General features: G+C 40.1%; 1 protein-coding gene across 1 annotated transcript in view; it reads left to right on the forward strand.

Moving 5' to 3' along the window:
• Positions 1 to 7,636: 7,636 nt before the first annotated feature.
• Positions 7,637 to 19,773, forward strand: part of LOC106089126 (uncharacterized) — a 121,569-nt gene continuing 109,432 nt past the window's right edge. The window contains exon 1 of the mRNA XM_059365730.1: positions 7,637 to 8,281. Within this exon, the coding sequence (XP_059221713.1) occupies positions 7,672 to 8,281 (610 nt within the window). The 5' untranslated portion in view covers positions 7,637 to 7,671. The remainder of the gene's footprint in view (positions 8,282 to 19,773) is intronic.

Consider the following 19,773-nt stretch of genomic DNA (forward strand, 5'->3'; position numbering starts at 1 on the left):
ATGCAATTAAATTTATTATTACAGTGACTGCATGTAGCTAAACAAACCAAGGCCAATATGCTTGCGGTGCATGTCTGCCCTCTGTAGTGCGTGTTAAGTCAGAGATGGTGGTTTTGAGGAACTTTTGGTACAGTTTCAAAGATAACATGCATATGTATGAAAAAAAATGTAAAAAATTTAAACAAATATGAAGACTCTATAGAGCAGAGGTGAGCAGCATGTTCACCTATGACGCTGAGCGTCTGAGCTCGAATCCTGGCGAGAAGATGAGAAAATTTTTTTAGCGGTGGTTATCCGCCCCGGTAGCCGAGTTGAATACGTGCTCGAATTGCCTGAGCGGGGACGTGGGTTCGATTCCCGCCAGAGGCCTTGGTCTTTCGCTACTGTGGTATCATAATGGGCTTAACATTGTCTATGTGAGTCTGTCAAACAACTGCCACACTTACCAAACCTAACCCTACCCCCCAAATGCTAGAGATATTCGTGAGGTACTATACCATATAAAAATTGACTGCCAATCCGATTCGACTAAAGAAGGAGATTCTTTTTCATTGATCTTAAACTTGAGTCGGAAAGCACTCCTTCATAGGTGAGAAAATTGCCCCAATTTCTTAATGAAGTATTCATAGGCCTAATAAATAAGGCATATTGTTAGAAATTTGTTAATCGGTTACTAAGTTTGTCGTTATTTTGTTTGCATATAATTTCGAAATCGTACCCTCTTCATACTCTTTCCCATCTCTGTTGCACCAGCATGTGCGTTTTGTATGTGGCTGAGCAAGGGTGCAAGTACGATGCATCGTACTTGCTCTTGTACTCTTTTCATGAAATGCATTAGGCAATTTTATGATATATGAGTAGTATGCGTGCGTACATGTGTTTGAGCATGTGTGAATTGGCGTGTTGTGCTAATGTTCACTCTATATGCATGAATATATGCATGAATGTATGTACGAATATACGCTGGTTTGTGTGCATTATGAAGGTAAATTTGCTTTTGGCGTGTTGTGTGTGTGTGTGTGTGTTTTTGTAGGTGTCAGAGAGGTGGGAAAATGTTATTGAAGCATACATTTAGGCTTGTAATCTCACAAATCTCCATCCTCCAGCGACCTCTTCGGCCAAATTTCATGTTAATTTAGTGAAAGTTTTTCATTAATTTCAATTATTCTCTACAACTGTTAATTTGCATTAAATTGCAGTTAAAATTTAATGCAGCCAAAATGGTTTATTTTTGAATGTGGTGTTGTTGTTTGCGTCCACTTGTTGTTGAACTTTGGTAAACCCATGATTATGAGTAAAAAACACGTAATTGTAAAATTTTTGAGTTTTGGAGGACACTTAGTGCATGGGCTAAACTAAATTAGATAAATGTATTTAAGTTTTGAACTTACAAAATGTTATTTAAAACAAATTAGAAACGTGCTGCCAAATCAGAAAAAAATTTAAGTTTCTAGTGAGGGTAGAAGACTAATCGGGAGATAGGGATCTATATAAGGCTATAGATGGATTTCGACAATACTTACCATGGACGTTGAAAATCTTAAAAACACTATGTGCAATGTGCAATATTGAACTCTAGGGTCTCCAGATATCAAATGGGTGCATCGGTTTATTTGGAAGCTATATCAGGTTACCTACCGTTTTGACTCATACTTGGCACGATAGTTGCTCAAAAGTCAAAACAGAACACTATGTGCAAATTTTCACCTCAATCGGATAAACGTTTCGGCTTCTGGAGGCTTAATAATTCAAGGCGAACGCTTTATGCGGCAACTTTATACAAATCTGATCCGATATGACCCATTTACAAACCCCAACGATCTGCATCAAACTACGAATTTCTGCTTTGAAGACAGACTTAAAGTCATAGAGTATTTGAAGAACTGAACTGTTCGTTTAGAAATACAACATTGTATGAGAACTGAGTTAAACAGATAACAAGACACAAAACCAAAAAGATGAGTGAATGCAAAAAGAGATATTAATGCAGATTTCAGTGAATGCACGTTGTACAAAGCATGTATTCGAGTACAATTTGCTTGAGGCAAACTATACTTTGCCATCTGCATCTGGGTAAACACACATACACACACACATAAACGCCCTAGAAAATTTTTTATATGAGACAGACACAACAAGGATTTGCGTAATCAGTCCATCCTTTGAAAATGACAGTGGAACACTTTTATATGACTTTTATAAAATACTTCCAAACACTGAATGGAGTTGTGTTTCAAAATTATCTACTCAACAGTAACTTTTGCGAAATTTGCAAAAACGGGATATTGCTGTTCTCCTCCATGGCAATATCCCATTCATGAAACTTTATTTTAAAATTTATCTCTCACTAAATTGCAAATGTAAATATGCCCATGAACATTTCATTTAGAAACAGTGTTAGCGGTACGGCCGACACGGGATAAGTATGAGCACCACACAGGCTGGAACGCGTTTACAGCTTGCGGATAGTGGAAAGCTCCATTTTTATGCGGAGTAGCTGCAAATGCGGCCGCAGGCAGTCAGCGATTTTCGAGAGGAGAGTATCAGTGAGGAATCAGGTGGCACTGGCTCTTAATCAAATACTGAGTGCCAATGATACTCGAGATGACAAGGGGAGTTATTGGCGCCTTAAAATAACCAATGGCCAACATCAGCGTCTGGTCCCAGGTTAGGGGCGGAGGCTGGAGGCAAGCGTTGGATATCGGAGCAAGCGGCTCGCCACAATGAGGGATACATGTGCAATCCCACAAAACCCATGCGGTTGGGGCGCTGGGCCTGTAACCCGCCACCGGAAAACTATGAGAAACAAAGAAATGGTAAAATCGAAACCCCCAACGTTGACGACCCACGCAAATGAAAAAAGGACCTTGATTTGCGATTCTGCACCTGGAATATCGGCACTCTTTATAGAGAAGGTGTAGTATACGCGCTGGTGGATGTATTAGAGAAGTACATGGCAGATATTACAGCCTTACAGGAAATGCGATGGACTGAGAGTGTCGTCACTACAACACCAAACGGTGACGATCTATACTAAAGCTACCATAATACGAGGCATGAATTTGGCTGGGGATTTGTGGTTAGTCGGAGATCGAAACACCTTGTCTCCAGCTTTACTCCGATAAATGAGAGGCTAGCCACAATCCGCATAAAATCCAAATTCTTCAATATCAGCCTTATTTGTGCCCATGCCCCGATGGAAGACAAAGACGAGCTGACCAAGGATATTTTCTATGAGCGCCTAGAGAGAGAATATGACCGCTGCCCCGCCCATGATATTAAAATCGTTCCAGGAGATTTTAATGCGAAGATGAGTAAGGAAGACATCTTTGGTATAACAGTCGGAAAGTTTAGCCTCCACGAGATAACGTCTGGTAATGTGTTGGCAGATAGCAGCACCAAAATTCAACATAAAAATATTCACAAAACTACATGGCTGTGACCCGATCCTAAAACGAGGAACCAAATCGATCACATTGGAATAGATAGAAGGCATTCATCCAGCGTGTACGATCGATCCGTGGAGCGAATATAAATTCGGATCATTACCTTGTTGCAGTAAAGGTTCATACGCGTTTGAACATGGCGAGGACAGTACGATCTGTCACTCCACGGAAGCTGGACAGTGAAAAGCTGCAGACACAACAGATGGCAGCGGCATAGTCCACTCGACTGACACAACTGCTTCATGAAAGCACTCTTTGTTCCGATGATATAATGGCGCAGTGGCAAACTTTTGTCCACTCCATGAAAAATGCCGCGAAATTCGTACTTGGGTACCGGAAGCCTCCTCCAAGAAACCCATGGTACGACCAAGAGTGTCGAGATGCTACTGAAGCCAAGATTGCGGCATATAGAGCAACGCCCTATGAAGGAGAGATATCGGGAGAAAAATGAAGGAGAGATATCGGGAGAAAAGGAGAGAGGAGAATCGTCTATTCCGCAGGAAGAACAAGAAAAAGCGTGCTAAGTTCGTCCGGGCCGAATCTTATATACCCTCCACCATAGATCGCATTTGTCGAGTTATTTTCGCGGCATTTTTTCTTAGGCAAAAAAGGATATAAGAAAAGATTTGCTATGCTATTATAGCGAAATCAAGATATGGTCCGGTTTGGACCACAATTAAATTATATGTTGGAGACCTGTGCAAAATGTCAGCCTATTCAAATAAGAATTGTGCCCTTTAGGAGCTCAAGAAGTAAAATAGAGATTTATATGGGAGCTGTATCAGGCTATAGACCGATTCAGACCATAATAAATACATGTGTTAATGGTCATGAGAGGACCCGTCGTACAAAATTTCAGGCAAATCTAGAGGCTCAAGAAGTCAAGATCCCTGATCGGTTTATATGGCACCTATATCAGGTTATGAACCGATTTGAATCTTATTTGGCACAGTTGTTGAAAGTCATAATAAAATATGTCATGCAAAATTTCAGCCAAATCGGATAGGTATTTCGCCCTCTAGAAGCTCAAGAAGCCAAATCCCCAGATCGGTTTATATGACAGCTATATCAGGTTATAAACCGATATCAACCATACTTGGCACAGTTATTTTATCGTAACTTTGTGCAAAATTTCATTTAAATCGGATATGAATTGTGCCCTTTAGTGGCTCAAGAAGTCAAGATCTAAGATCGGTTCTATAGCAGGTTATCTGAACCATACTTAGCACAGTTGTTGAAAGTCATAGCTAAGCACATCGTACAAAATTTCATTCCAATCGGTTAAGAATTGCGACCTCTAGAGGCTCCAGAAGTCAAGACCCAAGATGGTTTTATATGGCAGCTATATCAGGTTATGGACCGATTTGAACCATACTTGGCACGATACCATAACAAAACATGTGCAAAATTTCATTCCAATCGGATAAGATTTGCGTCCTCTACAGGCTCAAGAAGTCAATTCCCATGGTCGGTTTATATGGCAGCTATATCAAAACATTGACCGATTTGACCCATTTACAATCCCAACCGACCTACACTAAGAAGAAGTATTTGCGCAAAATTTCAAGCGGCTAGCTTTTCTCCTTCGAAAGTTAGCTAGCATTCGACAGACAGACGGACGGACGGACGAACATGGCTAGATCGACATAAAATGTCACGACGATCAAGAATATATGTACTTAATGGGGTCTCAGACGATTATTTCGAGTAGTTACACACAGGATGACAAAATTTGTATACTCCCATCCTATGGTGGAGGGTAAAAAAAATCAAAAGTTCGGCACGACCGAAATTAATGCATTTTTACCTATTAATAGTAAGAGCGCACACACAATTACCGGCTTAGGTGCATGTCCATATTGGTGTGGGGCGGATTAATATCCGCACCCTCTTTACAACATAATCTAACCTAACTTTTTTTTACTTTTACCAGTTTTAGTCCGATGTTATCCCTGTCGGCAGGTTAAGTTCGAAGATGAGCTATATCGGACTATACCTTGATATAGCCCCCATATAGACCGATCCGCCGATTTAGGGTCTTGGGCCCATAAAAGCCACATTTATTATCCGATTTCGCTGAAATTTGGGACAGTGAGTTTTGTTAGGCCCTTCAACAACCTTCTCATATTTGGTGCAGATCAGTTCAGATTTGAATAGAGCTGCCATATAGACCGATCCCTCGATTTAAGGTTTTTGGCCCATAAAAGGCGCACTTATTATCCGATGTCGCCGAAATTAGAGATAGTATGCTGCGTTAGGCCCTTTCACATCCATCTTCAAGTTGGCCGAGATCGGTCCAGATTTGAATATAGCTGACATATAGACCGATCTCTCGATTTAAGGTCTTGCGCCCATAAAAGGCGCATTCATTGTCCGATTTTGCTGAAATTTGAGACAGTGAGTTGTGTTAGGCCCTTCGATATTCTTCCTTAATTTAGCTAAGATCGGTCCAGATATGGATATAGCTGCAATATAGACCGATCTCTCGATTTTAGGTGTTAAGCCCATAAAAGGCGCATTTATTGTCCGATTGTGCTGAAATTTGAGACAGTGAGTTATTTTAGGCCCTTCGACATACTTATTCAACTTGACGAAGATCGGTCCAGATTTGGATATAGCTGCCATATAGGCCGTTCCTCCGATTTAGGGTCTTAGGCCCATATAGCCACATTTATTGTCCTATTGTGCAGAAATTTGAGACAGTGAGTTGTGTTAGGCACTTCGACATCCTTTTTCAATTTGAAGAAGATCTGCTTGTATTTGGATATAGCTGCCATATAGACCGATCCCTCGATTTAAAGGTGTGGGGCCATAAAAGTCGCATTTATTGTCCGATTTTGCCGCAATTTGGGACAATGAGTTGTGTTAGGCCCCTCGATGTTATTCTGCAATATGGCCGAGATCGGGTTAGATTTTAATATAGCTGCCATATAGACCGATCTCTCCATTTTAGATGTTTGACCCATAAAAGGCGCATTTATTGTCCGATGTCGCCGAAATTTAGAACAGTGAGTTGTGTTAGGCCCTGCGACATACTTCTTCAATTCGAAGAAGATCGGTTTAGATTTGGATATAGCTGCCATATAGACCGATCTCTCGATTTAATGTTTTGGGCCCATAAAGGGTGCATTTATTGTCCGATGGTGCCGAAATTTGAACAATATGGCACAGATCGGTCCAGATTTGGATAAAGCTGACATATAAACCCCGATATGTCGATCTGAAGTCTTGGCCCCAAACAAGGGCATGCAATAAGGTATGCAATTTTCACCGGATTTTGATGAAAGGTGGTTTACATATATACCTGAGGTGGTGGGTATCCACTTTTATTTGTTTTTAAATTTATTTTCTCGAATCTCGAATTTTCTCGAAATCGAAAAATTTCACTTTATATTACGTAGTTTATTTAATTTTAATTTGATAATTTTTTGTTGAGCAAAAACATTATTTCATCATTTCAGCAATTTAGCAAATTCTGGATACAGTAAAAACTTAAAATATAAAAAAAGAATCAAATTAAATTTCTATCGTTAATTATGTTATAGAGAATACATTAAACAAACAATGTGGCTATTAACTGTAGAATAAAAAATGTAAAAAAAAACAAAAACAAAAAAGTTTGTAGCTTTAAATGAGATAAAATAATGGCAATCACATATTTACAACAAATTTAATTTCTATATCTTCACAGGAAACGTGAAAAACCACCAGCAAACGCTTAATTCAGCAAATTACAAATAACTATAAAAAAAACCTTAAAATGGCATTTGGATAAAAAAATCAAAAAGGATTCGATTTAAATAGCAAAATTTAAATTAAAATCCCAGAAACATAAATGGCAAAACCCAACTAACAATTTGACAGGCCACTTTGCAGGCCAACGCCAAGCTGGTTTCAAAAAAAAACTGTCAACCTTGCAACGAAAAGTGTTTTATGTGTTGAAGAGCAAATGAAGATAAATGTCATGTACGAAAGTGAGAGTGAAAGTGAATTACAACCTAAAAGGACAACCAATAGTAATGCCAGCATCTGCACCTCCATTACCCGCCTTTGCAGCCGACATGAGGCATCAACACAACTGAAAGCAGAAAAAGCCGGCAACAGGCTTTATAGCAAGAGTCAGCGCAGCATTAGAACCCGTGCCCATAGAAAATTGCAAAATGAACAGTTGCTTGCTGGACTCACATCGCCACCATCACCAACACCACTAACACACAGCAGAAAAATGAAACGGAAATGTAATATACCGGAAATGTCATGGCTAATTGTTGCAATTTGCCTTAATTGTTATGTTATATTCAGTAGTGCTAGTGCTAGTGTTAGTGCTGCCGAAAAATCTCCATATACCACATCCTCATCGACATACACATCAGCCTCAATAAAGTCTACCGTTTCAGCGTTCTCAACGGCCAGCAGTAGTGAATTAATTTTGCCATTATCTGAAGTACAATTCACGACCCTTCAACCCACCGTGAATGCATTCACAAAATTAACCAACAGCACCTCATTGTCAGCCACTGTGGCCACCATGGTCACCTCTACACACTTGTCGTCTAATGCCATATCCGCTGGGGTGTCAACCGAACAAAGGCGGCGTCCCAAACGTGGAACACATTCATCACCGGATGGCCGCCACATCGATGTGGATGTGGATAATGATGACGATATGGATGTCGATGACATGCATGGCCATTTACAGCATGGCCATCATGGCGATTTGGTGGATGCGGATGATATGTATTTACATAATATCGACAATATAGGCTATCATCATGATGGCACTGGCCTCTTGCCGCATGAACTACCAGAACATGATCATATCGCACATCATTTGGGTAAGTAACAGAACTACATATGCCAGGGTTGCTATGCAATGCAAACTTTCATCATAACGCATAACAAGTAAAAGCATGCTTAAATCGGCCGGGGCCGAATCTTATAAACCCTCCAACTTGGATCGCATTTCTCAAGTTCTTTGCCCGGCACCTCTTCATTGGCATACAAGGCATAATGGGCAAAAACTGCCATGCTATTGGAGTTTCATTGGCTTATGGACCATACATCGTTTAGATGTTGGAGATGTAGAAGTCATGGTGCAAAATTTCAGCCAAACTGTATAGGAATTGTGCCATATATGGGCTCAAGGAGTAAAATCGTGAGTTTAGTTTATAGGGGAGCTGTATCAGTATATGAACCGATTCAGACCATTTTTGGCTCGTATGTAAAAGGTCATAGGAAAGTCGTTGTACAAATTGAGCCCTCAGGAGGCTCTAGAAGTACAATTTGGAGATCGGTTTATATTGAAACTATATCAGGTTATGAGCTGGCTTAGACCATAGTCGAAACAAAACAAATTTTCAACCAAATCAGATAATAATTGAGCCTCCGAGAGACTGTAGAATTCAAGATCCGATAATGGGTTATATGGCAGCAAATACTTTTTATATGTTATATGGCAAATATACTTTTTTTACACTTTTTTTCTAAAGCAAGCTAAAAGTAACAGCTGATAACTGACAGAAGAAAGAATGCAATTACAGAGTCACAAGCTGTGAAAAAATTGTCAACGCCGATTATATGAAAAATCCGCAATTACTTTTTGGGCAACCCAATATATCAGGTTATGAGTCGATTTAGACCCTACTTGGCATAGTTGTTGGACCTCAAAACAAAACACCTCCTATAAAATTTCAGCCAATTTGGATAAGAATGACTCCCTCTCAAGGCTCCAAAAATCAAGATCCTAGATCGTTTTACTTGGCAGCTATATCATAGCATGGACCAACAATCCCAATGGGAAGTATTTGTGCAAAATTTAAAGCGCCTAGCTTTATTCTTTCCAAAGTTTGCGTGCTTTCGATAGACGGAAGGACGAAAATGGCTTAATCGACAAAAGGCTTTGTTGGGTCTCAGATCTATATTTCGATGTGTTTTAAACGAAACGACGAAATTTGTAAACCCCCATGCCAAGGTGGATGATATAAAAAACAGATAAACAGAAAGGATTGATAAATTGAGGGAGGTATGATTAGCAGACGGACCAAAGTCACACAAACCATATAAATGACGGAAGGAAACACTGATGGAAAGACGGGCAGTTAGAAGGGCGGACAGATGGATAAACGAATAGAAAGATTGAAGGACAGATAGATTGACAAACAGAGGGGTGGGTTGATTGGCAGTTAGAGAGATCAACAGGCGGACCAAGACACAGACAAAACCAAGTAAATAGGCATCAAATTCGGCCGGGTCGAACTTGGGATATCCACCACCTCGGGTATATATGTAAACCACCTTTCAACAATTGAAATCAATGATATCGATTGGCCTAACACAACCCACTGTGCAAAATTTCGTCGAAATCGGACAATAAGTGCGCCTTATATGGGTCCAAGACCACAAATCGAGAGATCGGTCTATATGGCAGTTAAGTGCAAATCTGGACCGATCTGGACCAAATTGAAGAACGTTATTGAGTAACTTCACACAACTCACTCTCCCAAATTTCGGCGAAATCGGCCAATAAATGCGGCTTTCATGGGTCCAAGACCTTAAATAGATAGATCGGCAGCAGATATATCCAAATCTACACCAATCTGAGCCACATTGAAGGAGGATATCGATTCGCCTTACACTACTCACTGTTCCAAATTTCGACGAAATCGGAAAATAAATGCATCTTTTACGGGTTCAATACCTGAATTCGAAAGATCGGTCTATATGGCAGCTATATACAAATCTGAACCGATCTGGACCAAATTGAAGATGGATGTTGAAGGTTCGAACACAACTCCCTGTCCCTTATTTCGGCGACATCGGACAATAAATGCGCCTTTAATGGGCTCAAAAACCTAAATCGAGAGATCGGTCTATATGGCAGCTATATACAAATCTGAACCGATCTGGACCAAATTGAAGAAGGATGTCGAAGGTTCTAATACAACTCCCTGTCCCTAATTTCGGCGACATCGGACAATAAATGCGCCTTTAACGGGCTCAAAACCCTAAATCGAGAGATCGGTCTATATGACAGCTATATCCCAATCTGGACCGATCTAGGTCAAAATGCAGAAAGTTGTCGAAGGGCCTAACGCAACTTACTATCGCAAATTTCGGCGATGTGGGACAATAAATGCGCCTTTTTTGGGCGCAAGACCTTAAATCGAGAGATCGGTCTATATGGCAGCTATATCCAAATCTGAACCGATCTGTGCCAAATTGAGGAGGGTTGTCGAAGGGCCTAACATATCTCACAGTCCCAAATTTCGGCGACATCGGACAATAAATGCGCCTTTAATCGGCTCAAAACCCTAAATCGAGAGATCGGCCTATATGGCAGCTATATTGAAATCTGGACTGATCTGGGCCAAATTGAAGAATAATGTCAAAAAGCCCAAAACAACTCATTGTCCCAAATTTTGGCGACATCGGACAATAAATGTGCCTTTTATGGACCCAAAACCTTAAATCAAAAGATCGGTCAATATGGCAGCTATATCCAAATCTGAACCGATCTGTGCCATATTGCAGAAGTATGTCAATGGGCTTAACTTTACTCACTGTCATAAATTTCGGCGAAATTGGACAATAAATGCGCCTTTTTTGGGCGCAAGACCTTAAATCGAGAGATCGGTCTATAGGGCAGCTATATCCAAATCTGGACCGATCTTGGCCAAAGTGAATAAGAATATCGAATGTCGAAAGGCCTAACAAAACTGTCCCATATTTTAGCAAAATCGGATCAAACATTTGTCTCTGATGGGCCTACGACCCTAAATCGGAGAATCGGTCTATATGGGGGCTATATCAAGATACAGTCCGATAAAGACCATCTTCGAAGTCATTATTTTTATGGACAAAAAAAGAATCTGTACTAAGTTTCAGCTCAATATCTCCTGTTTTAAAGACTGTAGCATGATTTCAACAGACAGACGGACGGCCATGTCTAGATCGTCTTATATTTTTACGCTGGTCAAGAATATATACACTTTTTAGGGTTGGAAATGGATATTTCGATGTGTTGCAAACGGAATGACAAAATGAATATACCCCCATTCTTCGGTGGTGGATATAAAAACGGCTGAACCAAATATCTTGTTTTTATACCCACCACCGAAGGATGGGGGTATATTCATTTTGTCATTCCGTTTGCTACACATCGAAATATCCATTTCCGACCCTATAAAGTATATATATTCTTGATCAGCGTAAAAATCTAAGACGATCTAGCCATGTCCGTCCGTCTGTCCGTCTATCCGTCTGTCTGTTGAAATCACGCTACAGTCTTTAAAAATAGAGATATTGAGCTGAAATTTTGCACAGATTCTTTCTTTGTCCATAAGCAGGTTAAGTTCGAAGATGGGCTATATCGGACTATATCTTGATATAGCCCCCATATAGACCGATCCTCCGATTTAGGGTCTAAGGCCCATAAAAGCCACATTTCGCTGAAATTTAGGACAGTGAGTTGTCTTAGGCCCTTTGACATGTTTCTTTAATTTGGTCCAGATCGGTTCAGATTTGGATATAGCTGCCATATAGACCGATCCTCCGGTTTAGGGTCTTAGGCCCACAAAAGCCACATTTATTATCCGATTTTGATGAAATTCGGGGCAGTGAATTGTGTAAGGTCCGTCGACATCCTTCGTTAATTTGGCTCAGATCGGACGAGATTTGGATATAGCTGCCATATAGATCGATCCTCCGATTTATGGTGTAAGGTCCTTAATAGACACATTCATTATCCGATTTTGCTTAAATTTGGGACAGTGAGATGTGTTAGGCCCTTTGACATATTTCTTCAATTTGGTCCAGATCGGTTCAAATTTGGATATAGCTGCCATATAGACCGATTTCTTGATTTATGGTTTTGGGCCCATAAAATGCTCATTTATTGCCCGATGTCCCTGAAATTTGGAACAGTGAGTTAAGTTAAGCCCCTTGACATACTTCTGCAATATCGCACAGATCGGTCCAGATTTGGATATAGCTGCCATATAGACCGATATCTAGGTTTTAGGTTTTGGGGCCATAAAAGACGCATTTATTGTCCGATGTCGCTGAAATTTGAGACAGTGAGTTTGGTTAGGCTCTTCGACGTCCTTCTTCAATTTTGCCCAGATCGGTCCAGATTTGAATATAGCTGTCATATAGACCGATCTCTGGATTTAAGGTTTAGGGCCCATAAAAGAGGCATGTATTGTCCGATTTCTCCGAAATTTGGGACAGTGCTTAGTGTTAGGCTCTTCGACATGTTTATGCAACTTGGCCCAAATCGGTCCAGATTTGGATATAGCTGCCATGTAGACCGATATCTCGATTTAAAGTCTTGGCCCCATAAAAGGCGCATTTATAATCCGATTTCACTGAAATTTGACACAGTGACTTATGTTCGGCTTTTCAACATCCGTGTCGTATATTATTCAGATCGGTATGAGGTATATGAGTATAAGGTATGAAATTTTCACCGATTTTTGATGAAAGGTGGTTTACATATATACCCGAGGTGGTGGGTATCCAAAGTTCGGGCCGGCCGAACTTAACGCGTTTTTACTTGTTTTTTCATTCACACAGGAAACATAGGCTATATAATTTTTTGATATCGGGAGGGGAGCGGACCCTCCCCCTTACCCCAAAAGTACTACCCAAAAATAAAAGTGGACCGATCGGGACAAACTGGGATTCAAATGAAAGGTATTTAAGAGTAGAGTACGAATTTTATAATAAAGGTTGGGTCCAAGTACGTGGGAGTCCGCCCCAGCCCAAAAACCCCTTAAAATAGGTTTATTTAACGATCATGACAATATGGGACTCAAATTAAAGGTATTCGGGAGTAGATTACGAATATGGTCAGGAATTAGGAATAGGCTTTATAATCTATTGATAACGGAAGGGGGCGGACCCTCCCCCATTACCCCAAAAACACCACCCAAAATCTAAAGTGGACCGATAAAGACAATATGGGTATCAAATGAAAAGTATGCGGGAGTAGATAACGAATCTGGCATACAAATTCATGTCGAAGTATAGGGGGTCATCCCACCTCCACAAAAACGAACAAAATGGGCACATGAGCCAATCACAGAAATATGGGACGCGGTTGGTTTGTTGCGTATTGACTGAAAAACGGCAGTACCGATTTTCTCGAAATGTTCGCATATTGTGTAGGTTGGTCTGGAAGGAAACATAGGCTGTATAATTTTTCGGTATCGGAAGGGGGACGGACCCTCCCCCTTATTCCAAAAACACAACCCAAAATCAAAAGTTGACTAATCGGTACCATATAGGTATCAAATGAAAGTTATTGGAGAGTAGAATACGAATATGGTATTTAAATTTGAATCTAAAAACCCATCCGGTCGCCCCAACCCCAAAACTCCCCCAAACAGACATATTGAACGTTCATTTCAATATGGGGCTCAAATGAAAGGCATTCGGGAGTAGATTTCGAATCTGGCATACAAAATCAGATCGGAGTGTAGGGGGTCACGCCAACTCTCAAAAACGCCATTTGATCCATTATGACGATATGGCTGAACCGATTTTCTTAAAATTTTCATAGATTGTGAAGGTTTTTCTGGAGGGAAACATAGGCTATATAATTTTTAGACATCGGTTGGAGGCGGACTCTCCCCCTAACCCCAAGAACGCCACCCATATCCGAAAGTGGTCCGATGGGCACAATAAGGGTATCAAATGAAAGGTATTTAAAAGTAGAGTATGAATTTCATAACAAGTAAAAAGGCGTTAAGTTCGGCCGGGCCGAACTTTGGATACCCACCACCTCGGGTATATATGTAAACCACCTTTCATCAAAATTCGGTGAAAATTTCATACGTTATACTCATATACCTCATACCGATCTGAACTATATACGACACGCATGTCGAAAAGCCGAAGATAAGTCACTGTGTCAAATTTCAGTGAAATCGGATTATAAATGCGCCTTTTATGGGGCAAAGACTTTAAATCGAGATATCGGTCTACATGGCAGCTATATCCAAATCTGGACCGATTTGGGCCGAGTTGCATAAACATGTCGAGGAGCCTAACACTAAGCACTGTCCCAAATTTCGGCGAAATCGGACAATAAATGCCTCTTTTATGGGCCCTAAACCTTAAATCCAGAGATCGGTCTATATGGCAGCTATATTCAAATCTGGACCGATCAGGGCAAAATTGAAGAAGGACGTCGAAGAGCCTAACCAAACTCACTGTCTCAAATTTCAGCGACATCGGACAATAAATGCGTCTTTTATGGCCCCAAAACCTAAAACCTAGATATCGGTCTATATGGCAGCTATATCCAAATCTGGACCGATCTGTGCGATATTGTAGAAGTATGTCAAGGGGCTTAACTTAACTCACTGTTCCAAATTTCGGGGACATCGGGCAATAAATGAGCATATTATGGGCCCAAAACCATAAATTAAGAAATCGGTCTATATGGTAGCTATATCCAAATTTGAACCGATCTGGACCAAATTGAAGAAATATGCCAAAGGGCCTAACACATCTCACTGTCCCAAATTTCAGCAAAATCGGATAATGAATGTGGCTATTATGGGCCTTACACCATAAATCGGAGGATCGATCTATATGGCAGCTATATCCAAATCTGGACCGATCTGAGCCAAATTAACGAAGGATGTCAAAGGGCCTAAGACAACTCACTGTCCCAAATTTCAGCGAAATCGGACAATAAATGTGGCTTTTGTGGGCCTTAGACCCTAAATCGGAGGATCGGTCTATATGGCAGCTATATCCAAATCTGAACCGATCTGGACCAAATTAAAGAAACATGTCAAGGGGCCTAAGACAACTCACTGTCCCAAATTTAAGCGAAATCGGACCATAAATGTGGCTTTTATGGGCCTTAGACCCTAAATCGGAGGATCGGTCTATATGGCAGCTATATCCAAATCTGAACCGATCTGAGCCAAATTGACAAAGGATGTCGAAGGGCCTAACACAACTCACTGTCTCAAATTTCAACAAAATCGGATAATAAATGTGGCTTTTATGGGCCTTAGACCCTAAATTGGAGGATCGATCTATATGGCAGCTATATGCAAATCTGGACCGATCTGAGCCAAATTGACGAAGGATGTCGAAGGGCCTAACACAACTCACTGTCCCAAATTTCAGCAAAATCGGATAATAAATGTGGCTTTTATGGGCCTAAGACCCTAAATCGGCGGATCGGTCTATATGGGGGCTATATCAAGATATAGTCCGATATTGCCCATCTTCGAACTTAACCTGCTTATGGACAAAAAAAGAACCTGTGCAAAATTTCAGCTCAATATCTCTATTTTTAAAGACTGTAGCGTGATTTCAACAGACAGACGGACAGACGGACGGACATGGCTAGATCGTCTTAGATTTTTACGCTGATCAAGAATATATATACTTTATAGGGTCGGAAATGGATATTTCGATGTGTTGCAAACGGAATGACAAAATGAATATACCCCCATCCGTCGGTGGTGGGTATAAAAAAAGGTTGGGGACGGACAATCCTCCCTCAAATGAAAGGTATTGGTGACCAGAAAACGAATGTGGTATTAAAATTTGGGTCCAAGCGCACAGTAGAAAACGAATTTGATATCCAATTTTGGAGCCAAGTGTTTTGGGGTACGCCCTTAAGCACCCCTAAACTGAACTTCATTTCCGTTGGGAATAAAGAGCGAATTTGATAACCATATTTGAGTCGAAATGTCTGAGGTGTCATACCTCCCCCCATGTGAGAACATTAATTACCCTAAGGAAGAACATTACCACCAGGAACCGAGAAGGGGAAAATTCTCACACATCAATGGAACCTTTTTTTATAGCCGAATCCGAACGGCGTCCCGTAGTGGGACACATTTTTGGGGAAATTTTTTTAATAGACCATGCATGGCATTGTACCTCGCAAATGTCGCCAACATTAAGAAGGGATAAACCCCGCTTTGTCCGATGTTCTCGACAGGATTCGAAGGCGTCATAGGGTATTATGCCCCAAATTCGAAATCGGCATTCAGGGTGAAGTGTCCTCACCCTTAAAAGATATATAAGAGTTAAAGAAGGCGCAGCAGAGCGGGCTCGGTTCGGCTAGTATAGATTATATGCTGTTGGTATCAATGACCAAGGATGCCTCTATCTCACTGTGTATCACATGACGATCCACTGGAGTAGTTAGATTGCAACTGTCAACACTTTGTAATGCCTAGGGCAGAAACTTATATAGCAGCCCTCGTATACATACTTAAATAACCATATCAAAGAGGAGTTTTGTAAATAGAAATTTAAATGACTCTACCGCTGAAATGTTGGCAAAGAGAAAAACGCTGCAATTCGGTGGATCATAATTTTATTAAGGAAATTCTGCGAAAAGATTTTTTTTCTGTCATGGTCCTTCTTGCTATACCATATCCTCATTTTGCCATATATGAACTCCAAAATTGCTTTTGCCAGACCAAATATCTTCAAGCAGCTCGAAAAAGACAAAATTCAATTATAAATTGTATCGAGAGCATAAAATTTCCATAACCCTTTTTTTATCCAATATCAAATAATGAAAATCCTTTCTTCTGAGATATGCCACAAATGAAATTCAATTTAAAATTCATAAATAACTTGAAGTTGCTCCCACCCCATGTTCCACCTGGAAAAAGGTGGATTTCAATGTAAAGATTTTTTTGTATCTTAACACATGTCAATATTCCCATACAAAATCATCATATCATGAGATCAAAGAAAAAAATGTGAAGAGAGCAATGATTGTACAACAGAAAAAAAAAGAAGAAAAAAGAAGACACATTTTATTACTTTTCAAAATCCTTGACTTGAATGGATTTGACTACAAACAAAGCAATGAAATCTGTGATATGGGCTTTATTTACAAAAATTCCCAGAATTGTTTCTATTTATGAAATAAAAACACGATTGGCTTTTGAAGATAACAAAATATGAATTTAAACAGAAGGTTAACAAGTGAAAGAGGGCTAAATTCAGCAGGGCTGAATCTTATATACCCTCCACCATGAAAAGAATATGTCAAGTTCTTTGGCCGATGTCACTTTATAGGCAAACAAAGGATAATGGATAGGAATTGCTGAGATATTGGATAATGGATAGGAATTGCTGAGCCATTGGGCCCTTTAGCGGCTCAAGAAGGAGCTATGCCAAGTTATGAACCTATTGGAGCCATACTTGGCACCCATTAAGTTTTACTTCGTAAAACAATTCAACATTTATTTTCCGAAACAGAATGGCCAACTCATTTTACAGAATTCCTATGCTACCACATTGGATTCGGTGTACGATTTTAGCTACATCAGATAATAATTGCGCCCTCTAGAGGCAAAAAAAGTATAAGAGAGTATAAGAGATACGTATAAGAGATAAGTATAGGAGATGGGATTATATGGGAGCTATATCACGTTACATACCGATTAAGACCACATTAAACACTTATGTTAAAGGTCATAATAGAAGCCCTTGTGCAGAATTTCAGCCAAATCGGATAACAATTGCGTCCTCTGGAGGCTAAAAAACTATAATCGGGAGATTGGATTATGTGGGAGCTATATCAGGTTATATACCGATTAAGACCACATTTAACGCGAATGTTAAAGGTCAATGAAGAAGCCCTTGTGCAGAATTTCAGCCAAATCGGATAACAATTGCGCCCTCTAGCGGCTGAAAAAATCTAGATCCGAAATTCGTTTATTTGGGAGCTATATCCGGTTACAAATCAATTTAAGTCACACTTAACATAGTTGTTGAAAGTTCAAACAAAACACTTCATGCAAAATTTCAGCCAAATCGGATAAGAAAAACGCCATCTAGCGGCTCAAGAACTCAAGATACGAGATCTGTATCTTGGGTCTTGACTTCTTGAGCCTCTAGAGGGCGCAATTATTATCCGATTTGGCTGAAATTTTACATGACGTATTTTATTCTTACTTTCAACAACTGTGTAAAATAAGTTTCAAATCGGTTCATAACCAGATATAACTGTCATATAAACCGATCTGGGATCTTGACTTCTTGAGCCTCTAGAGAGAGCAATTTTAATTCGATTTGCCTGAAATTTTGTCCGACGGATTCTCTCATGACCATCAACATACGTGTTTATTATGGTCTGAATCGGTCTATAGCCCGATATAGCTCCCATATAAATCGATCTCTTTATTTTACTTTTTACTTCTTGAGCCCCCAAAGGGCGCAATTCTTATTCGAATTGGTTGACATTTTACACGGGTCTCCAACATAAAATTTAATTGTGGTCCAAACCGAACCATGTCTTGATATCGCTCTAATGGCAGAGCAAATCTTTTCTTATATCCTGTTTCGCCTAAGAATAGATGCCGGGAAAAGAACTCGACAAATGCGATCCATGGTGGAGGGTATATAAGATTCGGCCCGCGCGGAACTTAGCACGCTTTTACTTGTGTTAGAATCCTACACAGCCATCCTGAATTTGGTGGAAATCGGAGTTCATTCAGTTATAGCGGCTATGGGTTCATAAATTATGAATTTTTCATCGTTTTATGACGAAAGGTGGTTCATATATATTTCCATAGTGGTGGGTATTCAAAGTTCGATTCGGCTGAACTTAATGTCTTTTTATAGCCTCCATCATAGGATGGGATGTTTACCAATTTCGTCATTCCATTTGTAATACATTGAAATATTGATCTGAGACCCGGAGGAATAGGATATATTTTTTTGGACGTCGTGACATTCTAAGTCGATTTAGCCATGCCCGTCCGTCAGTCCGCCCGACTGTCCGCCTGTCAAAAGCAACCTTAGTTTCGAAGCAATAAAGCTAGGCGCTTGAAATTTTTCACGAATACTTCCTATTAGTGTGAATTGTTTGAGATGAGAAATGGGCTTTTAGGTGTCATATGAACCAAACCTGGTTCTTGATTTTTTTAAACCTCTAGAGGCTTATCTAATTTGCTGCTATTTGGCATGAAATGTTTTGGTTCGTCCATCAACAGTTGTGCCAAGTTTGGTTCAAATCGGTTCATTTCCTGACATAGCTCCCATATGAACCAACCTCGGATCTTGAATTCTTGAGCCTCTAGAGGGCGCAATTATCATCCGATTTGTTTGAAATCAAGTGTCATCAAGTGTTTTGGTTTGACCATTAAAAGCTGTGCTAAGTACGTTTCAAATCATTTCATTACCTGATATAGCTCCTTTATAGACCGATTTCTGATCTGGGCTTCTTGAACCGTTAGAGGGCTTATTTATTATCCGATTTGGCTGAAATTTTGCATGAAAGATTTTGTTTTAAAATCTAACAAGTGCTCCAAGAATGGTAGAAATTGAT

The sequence above is a fragment of the Stomoxys calcitrans genome, chromosome 3 (genome assembly GCF_963082655.1).
Source record: "Stomoxys calcitrans chromosome 3, idStoCalc2.1, whole genome shotgun sequence".
In the NCBI taxonomy this organism is placed as follows: domain Eukaryota; kingdom Metazoa; phylum Arthropoda; class Insecta; order Diptera; family Muscidae; genus Stomoxys; species Stomoxys calcitrans.